Source organism: Canis aureus, chromosome 12, assembly GCF_053574225.1.
Source record: "Canis aureus isolate CA01 chromosome 12, VMU_Caureus_v.1.0, whole genome shotgun sequence".
In the NCBI taxonomy this organism is placed as follows: Eukaryota; Metazoa; Chordata; class Mammalia; order Carnivora; family Canidae; genus Canis; species Canis aureus.
In genome coordinates, this window is record NC_135622.1 from 20,510,466 (window position 1) to 20,522,598 (window position 12,133).

Consider the following 12,133-nt stretch of genomic DNA (forward strand, 5'->3'; position numbering starts at 1 on the left):
GGTGTAGACTCAGCTTACAAGTACAGTCCCTTTAGTTCTGGCCTCCCGAGGTGTTGACAAGAAGTGTGGTTACAGATTCAAGTGTGCTCAAATTTATAGGAGTTCCTTCAGATTTTGTTGAAGCACTTTCTCCTCCGAAGATTTCTAGAATTTGTTTTCAAATTCCATATTTTCTTCTTGGATCTATTTTCCTGTATGTTTCTACTTGAAGTTAGAAGTCTGTATTCCTTATCAGAATCATAACCCAGTAAAATAGTTCAATATAGTTCGAATGCTCCAAGTGTTCTGCAGCTGTCTCCCAGGTACAAAGTATTCTGTGTATCATGAATAAATATTCTGATTATAAATGCATATCAGGGGTACTTCTATTTTATTTAAATACTAATTGTTTATTTTTTTACAAATTACAATTTCCAATGTGTTTAATATTTCAATTCTATCCATTTATAAGTGTTTCTTATTACCTCAGGTGGAAGAGGCCCTGGAAGCTGTCAAAAATGCTACAAATGAGCAAGACCTTGCAAATCGCTTTAAAGAGTTTGGGAAAGAAATGGTGAAACTTAACTATGTAGCAGCAAGAAGACAACAGGTGGGAGAAGTTTTGGAAAATGTATGTTTAAGTAACTTCCTAGCTTTACAGGCCTGAACAACAGATCAGCCTCATCTGCTGGCTATCAAAGTATCAAATGCTTTCAGAACCTATGATCAAAAAAGGCTGTGTCCTACATCGGCCAGTTTTCATATCATTGTGGACCCTGGGGTACTCTCGGGCCCCTGCCTACCTAGAATAGGTCACTGGCCTCCTGTCTGACTGATGGGGACCATTCTAACCTTTTTTCCACTGTAGGAAAAACTCCCCAGTTGAAAAAAAAAAAAATAGCAAACTTTTGTGTGGTGCTATGGATGCTCTCTGAACACCACCTCTTTACTTGCCTTACTTTTTATTTCCTAGCCCCATAGACCCCACAATGCATATGCAGCATGTTGAGTGAAACCTTTATGAAAGCCAGGAAGACAATGCAAATAAAATCAAGGAAAGGCAGAAAGAGAAATGGCGGGGGTGGGGGGGGCGGGTATAGGATATAACACAGGTGAGTTTGAGTTACTTTGATGAAGGTGGCTCACATGGGATCTTGTGTCTCCCTTTAAAGATAGCAGCTCTACACATTAAGTACCATTAGAGTTTTGTTCTCAAGGGTATGTTTTTTTTTATTTTTTCCCTAGGGAAAAAACCTCTTCAAATGTGGAGGGGTCAGTTAAAATCCTTTCCACCCATCCTCTTGACTGTTCCTAGAATTCAACATTTGGGGGCAATTCCTAGCGCCTTAAGATTGTTTATGACCAATAAGAAAGTTCCATTCAACAAACGTGTTGAGTGTTCATCTCTGACACGTTGAAGGAATACTGGTACTATAAATTTGACGAAGATCTAGTTCCTGCCCCTAAAAAGCTTACAATACTTTTTTGTGTAAGAGACAGAGATGTGATTTTAGATGATGATATTTAAGTATTTTGTAATTAGCAGAATTCAAGTGGAATCTTGTGTAATAGTCCAAAATATAAGATGGGTGGAGTGAAGTTACTCTGAAGCACATATGTGAGACCAAAAAACTACGTAGCTTATTTAAACAGCTGAAGAGAAAAAAGAAAAAATTGAATCTTGATCCTAGTGAACCGAAAGGACAATTGGCAAGAAAGGTAGGGGCCTAGAAATTCAGTCATGGAAAATTTTTGGATTTTTTTTTTTTTTTAATTTTTGGATTTTAAGTGGGTGGGTAGTATTTGAATAGTTCAAAGTATGGCATCAGGGTCTCAAATTTACATTTTAATATTTTAGATATGCTGAACAAAGGAGAGTAGAAGAGTAGAGAGCAGCTATAGTTGGGAGGGGCTGATGTCTAGGTGAGAGATGGTCTTGATGAGTTGGTAGTGGTGGAAATGAAGAAGATTTATTTTGAAAATAGACCTGATGTTAAATTAGATGTGTCAGGTTAGAAAGTGGCAACAACCAGTTGAGTTCTAAGGTTCTGGTTTGAGCAAATGGGTAGATGGTGAATTTATAGAGATGGAGAAAACTGGGTCAGTTGGGTATGGAAATTAAGATTTCATATTTAGATACATTGACTTTTGAGATGCTTGTGAGCTATCCATGTAAAAATGTCAAATAGAAGAGAGATGTGGGTTGGAGATGGAAACACCAGTCATCAGTATATATAGCTGGGTATTAAAATCAATGGGAATGTATGAGATATTTATATAATACCCACACATATAATTTATTTCATTAATACCTTGTTTTTAATTAACTGCTAGACACTTCCAAGAAAATTTAGGGGAAAAAATAGAATTGGAAGAAGGAAAAACACACTTAACACTCTACCACTCAGGGGAAAAAATGGTGCAATTTTGGTATAATGTCTTTTAGTTATTTATCTTCATACTCTACTTATAATCCTACTTTGTATATAAATAGGCATATTGTGTTCTGCTTTTTCATTTGTCTTGTAAATATTATCTATTTTTATTGAAAACTATTATATCCACAGTCTATCAAATAGATGCTTCAGTCATTTACTTAACAAATTCATAATTCAACATTTAGATTGTTTGCAGGTTTTTTATGTAATTAACAAATCTTTCCTCAAATATTTGTATGGAGAGACTCCATCCGTCTCTCACTTCCACGTTTAGATTTTTTTTATAAGTATAGTATAAAGTAACATATGCACTTTCCAGACCTCTGTTCTGGAAGTTAAAAAGGCCCTTCATTACTAGTCAGGAGAAACTTACTTTCAGTGCCTAGATTATTGCCTAGCATATAGAACACACTCGGGTGTTGGTTGCCTATTTGTGTTCATGCCAAGACTAAAAATAACCCCAAATTAGAAATCACGTTGAGGGCAGCCCTGGTGGCACAGCGGTTTGGCACTGCCTGCAGCCTAGGGTGTGATCCTGGAGACCCGGGATCGAGTCCCACTTCGGGTTCCCTGCATGGAGCCTGCTTCTACCTCTGCCTGTGTCTCTGCCTCTCTCTCTGTGTGTCTATGAATAAATAAATAAAATCTTAAAAAAAAAAAAGAAATTACGTTGACTGGCATGAATTTGTTAGTACATAAACAAAAAAAGGACAGTTGGTTCAGTTAATTGTTCCTTAGTGTCAATTTGTCTTTACAGTCCTAGATAAAAAATATAATGTGCCTCTCTGATGATTATTTTGACCAATAAAAGAGAGGATGTCATTGTTGCCAAGCCGTTTATGTACTACAGACTGAATGAACAAATAGAAATTGAACCCCAGTGGTTCAAATAACCTTTAATGATAATTTGAAGCTGGAAAAAAAATTCTGAGATTTTTCCTCAGCTGGCAATCCTACATAGTGTCAGAGAGCAGCACCGTCTTTAACATTTCCATAAATGATGTGAACATTTCTTAACAATATTCTTTAAAGCTGAAGATCAAAAGACTCCCCACTGGTGGTATTTTGACAGCCAAAACTAGGAAGACAAATCATCTTTGGTCTTTTTTTATTCCCTAAACTCAATGACTGAGCTGCCATTAAAGGTATCTTTAAAAAAAAAAAAAAAAACTATTCCAGAAATAATAATGAAGAGGCAGTGATGGACTAAGCAAAACTCAGAAGAGTCTGATTGCCAATGTTTGTAATTGTAATTGAATAGGGAGGCAAGCAGTAGCAGAGACTAAAGTTTGGGTTTTCTATCTGCTGAGAACAACACTGTTCCACCAAGCTACTGACAAGGTAGCTTGGTTTTTACAATTTTCCCAACCATATTTGAGTGCCTTTTATGAGCCAAACACTGCTAATGAGTTAAGAGCTGCTAAGCAAGATAGACAAGGCTTCCTGCTATCAGTAGACAAAATACAGGAGGGAAACGTGTTCAAGTAAATGCAATAAAGTATAATAAATTTTGATGAAAGGAGGGGATACGGGCTTGTGGGAGCAGATAGAAGGGAGTATAGCTTAGGAAACTGGATGGAGTATGCTCCAAGAGGATGGGCCATGTCAGGTGAAAGGGTAGGTAGAGGAGGGGTATTCAGGTATCTCATACAGAAAGAATATTATATGCAAAGTCCTGGCATCTAGAGGAAGCACGGGGGAGAATAGATAGTTTATAAAACTCAGTATGGTTTATAAAACTTAGTTTGTGACTCTGAGTTCTAGAACAAATGCTTCTGTGGCAACCTTTGTGGATGTGACAAGTTTCCTATTTTGCGTGCACAGGAGCTGAAGGACCCTCACTGTCGGGATGAGATGGCAGCTGCCCGAGGGGCTCTGAAGAAAAATGCCACGATGCTGTACACAGCCTCCCAAGCATTTCTCCGCCACCCGGATGTTGCTGCCACGAGAGCCAATCGAGATTATGTATTTAAACAAGTCCAGGAGGCCATTGCTGGCATCTCCAATGCTGCTCAAGCTACCTCGCCCACTGATGAAGCCAAAGGCCACACAGGCATCGGCGAGTTGGCTGCAGCTCTGAATGAGTTTGATGTAAGTATCCCAGTGATGCACACAGAGGAGTATACACTTGCATTGAAAGAAATTATTTGGGGGATGAAGGGCCATAATAGTATACATGGATTTACCCTTCTTCAAGGCTTGTGATAATAAGGTGAACTACATAATGTGTTTGTTATTAGGAATCCAGCGTAGGGGCAGAGCCTAGTTTTCTTGTATTTTAAGGATCTTACAACTGTGTTTAAGAGGACCTGATCTTATGCAAGCAGAAACCCTGTAAACTCTTAGTTTACCACTAGTTATTTAATACCTTTAATATTAATACCACTAGTTATTTTTGCGACAGTTCATCATGTGGATGATTAAAAGGACTAATGTCATAGGCAGTGTAGGTTTAGATTGCCTCTATGTTACACTGGGTGAAGTATCTTCTTCAGTGTCTTCCTTTTAAATCTATGACATACTCTGTTGTCCTCTGATCCCACATGGGATCCTTGTCTCTCTAGAATCAGCTCCTCTGGGTAGCACCCCATGTTGAACCCATGAATGACCCACATTCTGCACCCGCTCTTTCTGGGGTTGTGTCTCAATGAGGGAAACAATGGGAGGATGGCGTCAAAGTGAATGAGAGGGATGCATGTAATTAATACCCCTTACTTTCCTTGGGTCAGGATATAGGCCCACCTATAGGAAGCTGGAATTCATCTGAGTTCATCCTGTATTCAGTGTGAGAGCCTACATGTGTTGTGAGAGCTACCAAGATTTAAAAGAATCTTTTTTTCTTTAAAGATTCTATTTATTTATATGACAGGAGAGAGAACACAAGCAGGGGGAATAAGAGAGGGAGAAGTAGGCTCCCCACTGAGGAGGGAGTCCAATATGGGGTTCAATCCCAGGACCCTGGGATCATGATCTGAGCCAAAGACAGATGCTTAGCCGACTGAGGTACCCAGGTGCCCAAGATTTAAAATAATCTGTATCTGTTTTCACGGATTGTATTTTCCTGTAGGGAAATGGGAAAGTAAAATGTGTTAAATACCTTTTAAGTGATAAAACACTTATTACAGGAATTCATAAGAGAAAAATAGATTGCTTAACAGCTATGGAGAAAGATGATGAGCTTGCTTTTGGATCTGTTGACATGAATTTTTGGCAGGGGATGACTGACTAGCAAAGCGGATCAGGAACAAAACAGTGATTGCTAAAGACATAAAGCTGTGAGATACAATGGAGGAATAATTATAACAATTCAGATAGCCATTTGCAGTTTTCACAGGGGTCTCCTCTTTTTTGTTAGTCAAAATATATATAGCTTAGACTGTATACTGTTCACTAGGTTTTTTGTAATAATTAAATATAATTTAAAGCATTTACAGCAGAAATTGGGGCTTAAAATGTAATTCACAAAGCTTTAGGAGACAACTGAAAATCCATTGGAACTAATAGAGTTCAGTAAGGTTATCAGTTTTAAAATAAGCATAACAGAAGACAATAGATTTCCCAAGTGCAAAAGTGTAGAAGAAAAATAGATCCTATTGACAAAAATGAACAATAATTTGTTGGCTTTATTTTATTCCTTAATTTACTTCCTATATTAGAAATAATCCTGATACAAATGTGGAGGACCAAAGGGGAAAAAAAAAAATCACTGAGTAGTAAGTTGTACTTTTAGGCAAATGATGACCTGACCCTGGGTAGGAAAACTATTGACTCTAATTTTTATAATGGCTAGACAATCCCGATAAAAATTCTGAGTTCTTTTGCAACCTGACAGAGTGATGATAAAAGTTTCTTTCTGGAAAAAGAGTGAAAAAGCCCAAATATTAAGGAAATGAAAATGAGCAGGTGTTGTACTCAGATATTAAAACATTATAATGCTACATTAATTTTAAAAGTGTGCATTAGACCAAAAAATGCCTAATCAGTTAAACAGAATAGAAAGTTGCAAAACAATCTCAAATACAAAATTACTTTATGAAATGGTATTTTTTAAAATTTGTTAAAAGGTGGATTATTTAGTCAGATTTTGACACAAATGCTTTTTTTATAATCAGTCAAAAAGTAAATAAAACCCATGAGGACCTAGTGATAGAGTAGAAGCATAGCATACAAAGAACACCCTTGAAAGACAGTCAGACCCTTCAGCTGCTGCCACCTTCTGCCCAAGTGAGAGGACTCCAGCTTTCCCTTCTGTGTATCTAGAATCGCCTCAATGAGCGCTTTTGCTCAAAATGAACTTAACAATCAAGGCATCATTGTAGTATGAGCTTTGGACTATAAACTAAACTATAACTTAAGGCCATGTGGGAAAAATCTGTTCACAAAGTATGTTGACATATATTAAACTTTCAACTGGTGTTTTTTTGTTTTTTGTGTTTTATAACTGTAGCAATACACTAGACGAATACGGTTTTGGGAAGGAAATACATGAATATAACTTTTTTATAGAACATGGCATATTAACTACTCTATTTTATTATACTAAATAATTTTTCTTATGCTAAGTATATGTTAAATAATTATATATTAGCTAAATATATTAACCAAGTAATATTTCATTATTAAATGTATTGGTTGACAAAAATCAACATGTAGAGCCATGTAAATTGGTAATTTATAGATAGTAATTCCATTTGGTGTGGTTCCCTAAAAATTTAGTAAATGAAGTTTTAATACTCTCTCAAAAGTAGTAATGCTAATAAAGTATTATTGAATATGACAAGATAGTAGGTAAATATCCAATTGTAAATTTTCTATTATTTGATATCAGCAAACCTACATAGTCCTTCATGATATTGGAAATTCTCTCACTAAAAATAATGTTCTCCTTCTCTTTGTCACAGAATTATACATTTCTGTTCTGTAGTTGCATAATGAATACTTTGGTTTTTTTTTTTTATTCCCTAGGCATATTGACTTGAAATTGGTTTAGAATTCAGACATCTGTCTTGAATCCTAAATGCTATTTTCAGATATTAAACAAATCAATACCACATTGGGTGGGAAACTCATTCAAACTTCCTGTGACTTGTTTTTCTGGCAATATCCCTTCCTGATGTTTGGTTTAATGGCTTGCCAATGCGATGGAGATTTTAAAAAGCAAAGAATGTTTGAGATCCTGAAGTGAGAAGAAATGTAGAAATATACAGTTTCATCATCAGCATGGCTAGCATGCTCTCATGTTGAATGTGAAACACATTTCATATTAGTTGCCAGTGTACCAAACTCAGTTTTATGGAAGATAGGATGCAGAAGTGACTTAAAGTTTGATGGTTGACTAAGAACAAGGTAAAAATTAGTATTTTTACATTAACTTATGTAAAGTTACAGGACTGATTTTTCTATCTGGTAGTTAGAATTATGGCTCAATGCATGGTGACCTATTTTCTGGCACTATTATTCTGCCTACATGAATAGTTGATGTAGTGATTCATGAAGCAAAAGAATGAAGAAAAAAACACAGTATTTTTAACAACTTGAAACTGTCAAGAGAGTCTCTAATGATAAAACAGCAAAAAGAAAATGATCACTAATCAATAGAAAAATCAGTCTCCGTTTAAAATGTGGCAGCTCCAGGTGGTTAATTTTATCTAGTGAAACTACTAAGGAATACTAAAAAGAATTTTTAAAAAATATAATGACTACTCAGAAGTAAATCCTGTTATAATGTCAATTTTGATTGCCAGAAAACTTTTAACAGGAGGGTAGAGGATAATTAAAAGTTATCCCTACAGAATTTCTATCTTAAAGAGAACATATACTGTATCTTGTTTTTTGAAGCTTCTTTTGTAGGTGAAGATACTTTCAAAAAATGGAAATGAACACTATTCATGACCCAGTCTTTATAATTAATAGCTATTTCCCTTTTTAAAATTTTTATGTTCTCTTAAATAAGATAATTAAAGATAGATAAGATAGAGATAGAGATAGAGTCCTCTAACTTTAAGCTTTCTACTTGTAACTTTTCTTACTTTTCCCATTTGCCCTGTGCATTTGCTTGATTAGTAATTCTTTTTTTTTTTTTTTAATTTTGGTACATTTAGTGTCTCTTCTCCACTTGTTCCATCCCCTCAGTCTATAGAAAAATGTATTTCTGTGCTACAGCCTAGAAAGAAAATAAAGCATAAGACTACTGTTTTTACCATTTTCTCATATTTAACTATTTTCCTTAGAGTTCTTTAAGAAAATCCCAGTCCTCGCTTGCATGTCTTGACCTCACTAGTCCTTACCTCTTTGAACCTTATCATCTAACCTCTACTCCTGTCCCTCCTCTGTAGCACTGTGTCTCAGTCTTTAAAGACCCCTAAAACTATGTGCTATTATTTTCTAGTTCTCAACTGCTTCAACCTTGGAATAGAAAGGAAATCTTTATGGTATTAACCATATTCTTTTTTTTTTTTTTTTGTATTACTTTGAATTTGCAAGATTTAAACATCTGTACTTGAAGAGTAAGACAGTCTGGCCTCAGCCATATTGAGCTAGCTGACATGTCACCATGACCTACCAACTCTACATAAATTGCCTTTCCTATTTCTACCTGATTTTTCATACCCTCTTCCCTCTAGTTTCTTGTTTTCTGTCCCTCCCTTTGCTACCAGCTTCTTTCTCTTTAAATATATTTACTTGATCTAATTTTAGTTTTCCCGCCTACCTAGTATTCAGGGGATAGAAGTATTGGAAGGTGAGCATAAAGCATCATATGGCATCTGCATCACAGACCAATGGAGATAGCAGGACTCTGCATCTGACAAGGTTAGGGGACCGAGGCTAACTGCAGCCATGGGAGAATTGTGCCCTAGGGAGCATCTCCACACTACAGTGGTCACAGTCCCAAGGTTATTCTAACTGTGCTTGTCCCAGGTATGCACAGACATTCTAGAAGCTCTAGTTGGAAGAACCTAGTTAAGAAACAGGAGTCCAGGTGGTAACTCACTTCATACCAGGACTCCAGCCCATTTCTGGAACATGGACGTTTCTGGACACCCAAGAGTAAGGACAACCCAGGCCTAGGTTCTAGGATCCAAGGTGGGAATGCAGGTCCAGTAGAAACCTGGAGTACTGTACTGGTATCTTAGGTAAGAAGCCCAAATGCATGACCTCAGATCTATGCTGCAGGAGTAGAGGTTTTCAACTGACACCCTCCTCCGAACTTCACTCTTAACAGCTTTGAATAGTGAGATTAATTCTTAGATGCTCCTCAAGGAGCCACAAACCAGAATTCCGGCTGGCTCAGGGATTCTGCAAGGGTTTTATGATCTCTCCAACAACAGGCAAGATGGAATGCCTACTTGGAGAAATACATTTTCACAGAGCATCTTGTTGAGTTCCTTCCCAATTCTAACGCTCCCTTTTGCTGTGGAAATCAGCATAGTCATTTATCAAGGAGGCTTACCCCAGATCTCCTCTCCTTCTTTGACATTCTACAAAGTCCTTCTGACTGCAGACATCTGGAAGCACCCAGAGTAGATTAGGAACAGGATGTTTCCTCTGTATTGCATTAGAATGAGGACAGAAAAGAAAGGAGAAAGCCCTGGCAAAATATTGTAAACACACTGATGAGGAAAATGTGAGATGTAACTTATATCCTAAAGCAATTAGCAAGCAGGAGGCCAAATGCATAACATTGAAAGCCAGTAAGCAGAACCTTTTAGCTTCGGGAAAGAAATTCTGGATTCCTAATTCAGGTACTAAAAAAGATGGAACAGGCAAATTCAGCAGCTTTCTGCCTGTCTGAATTTATGTCGGTATTTTTCAAGGCTTATAGTTGTTATATATGTTCTTCAATACTGTATTTGTACTTTTTTTAAAAAAAAGTAAGCTGTATGTTCAACATGGGGCTTGAGTTCACAACCCCAAGATCAAGGGTCATATGCGCTGACTGAGCCAGCCAGGCGCCCTTATTAGTACTCTTTAATGATCTCTGCCATGTTCCTATGAAATGGTTCTCATTTAATGGCCTTTGGAAGTAGCCCAGGACATTGGGAAGAGCCCAGGACTTCGATTGTGGTATATGGCAGCTATTCCAAGCTCTGTAAATTTCAAAAAAAAGGAAAAAAAAAAGTGTGACCTTGGGTTGCTGAGATGGTATCTGAGCCTGGGAATAAGGTTTAGCTCTAGGATAGCTAAGATCAGTAAGAGCTTTTACAGTGTGCCAAATGAGATAAAAGAATGAAGGGCTACAAGGCATAAAGGAGAAATGCTTAGTAAACAGCTATAGTTACCGTAATGCATAAATGATATGATATGCATATACATATATAGTATGCACCTAACCTACTGGGTGTGTGTGATAAGATTAGGGACAGAGAAATAATAGAAGAGTGATGTGTGAGGAGGTGGTGTGTGAGTAGGAATTAACATGCTAAAGTGTGAATGAGAGTGTTTCTCAGAACACCATTTCATGCAGAAGCAATCTTCAGTAAAATACCCCATTCTGGAACCCAGGAAATGAGGAGAAACCAGGCTAAGTGGATAAGCTGGAGGAAGATCCTGGAGAGCTTTGTAGGCCTTGAAAGGGACTGAGCTTCAACCTGACATTAAGAAGTTGCTGGTGGGGCAGCCTGGGGGGCTCAGTGGTTTAGCTCCGCCTTCAGCCCAGGGCATGACCCTGGGGACCTAGGATTGAGTCCCACATCGGGCTCCCTGCATGGAGCCTGCTTCTCCCTCTGCCTATGTCTCTGTCTCTCATGAATAAATAAATAAAATCTTAGAAAAAAAAGAGGTTGCTGGTGCTCTAGGCAGAGGAATGAATGGTCAAATTTTTGTTATTAAAGTTCCTCCTGGCTGCAGTATGTAGAATGATTCCAAAGGGACAAAGCTGCAGTGCAGTGGGAATGGTTAAGGTGAGAGGTTATCAATGTCTTAAGTCCATTGTTGGAATAGGCATGGGAAGAGTGGATGGTTGGGAGCAATGGTGAGGGAGGAGCATCAGTAGTCCTTGAGAACCAGACTTCTTATTTTTGTATATCAAAACTGAATATTTTATATAGCAAGCTTTAGTTAATTAAAAAGGCCAAAAATTCTTCTAATTCCAAATAAGGAGGCTTAAGAAGTTTCAGTTGTTTGTGGGATATTTGATTTTTAGTATGATATAACTTCCTTCCTTGTGCTGTTTTTTTTTCTAGCTCTTAATCAATTACCCAACAGTATGATTATTAGAAGCCTAATAATTCATGTAGATACATATTTTGAACATTTTAAATCTAAATTCTACATCTAGAATTTTCCTAATTTAGTTTATTTATGTGTAATTGAGCTTTCATTAGTTTGTGCTTACTAACTCACATTTTACTTGTTAGAAACAAACTCTTACACATGCTTCTTAAAAAAAAAAATTAGAGACAGATTTTCCCCTCTGATAGGACATAGTATCAATAACTGAGGGATAGTAGGGTCCAGTGATCCTCAGCTTTTCTCTATATTTTATCCCAATGGACTGCCTCTAAATTTTTTCTGTTCTTTTCTATTTGGGCAAATTAAAACTCCTCAAAATGGCCTGTTAAGCCTTTCTAGCTAGAAACTAACAGTGGTGTTACAGGATTCTTTATCATATACTGACATCTGGTGGCCAAATAGAACATCAAGAACACTCCAGTGGGTTTCTAAATACCTGTAAAATCTAGCACAACCTAAATACAAACTGTGGGCCCAGACTCATG

General features: G+C 37.1%; 1 protein-coding gene across 7 annotated transcripts in view; it reads left to right on the plus strand.

Annotated features, from left to right (window-relative positions):
• The window catches only part of CTNNA2 (catenin alpha 2), a 1,080,823-nt gene that overhangs the window by 338,245 nt on the left and 730,445 nt on the right, over positions 1–12,133 (plus strand). For all 7 annotated transcript variants that reach the window (XM_077843060.1, XM_077843058.1, XM_077843061.1 and 4 more), the window contains 2 exons: positions 470–589; positions 4,242–4,508. In XM_077843060.1, the coding sequence (XP_077699186.1) occupies positions 470–589; positions 4,242–4,508 (387 nt within the window). The remainder of the gene's footprint in view (positions 1–469; positions 590–4,241; positions 4,509–12,133) is intronic.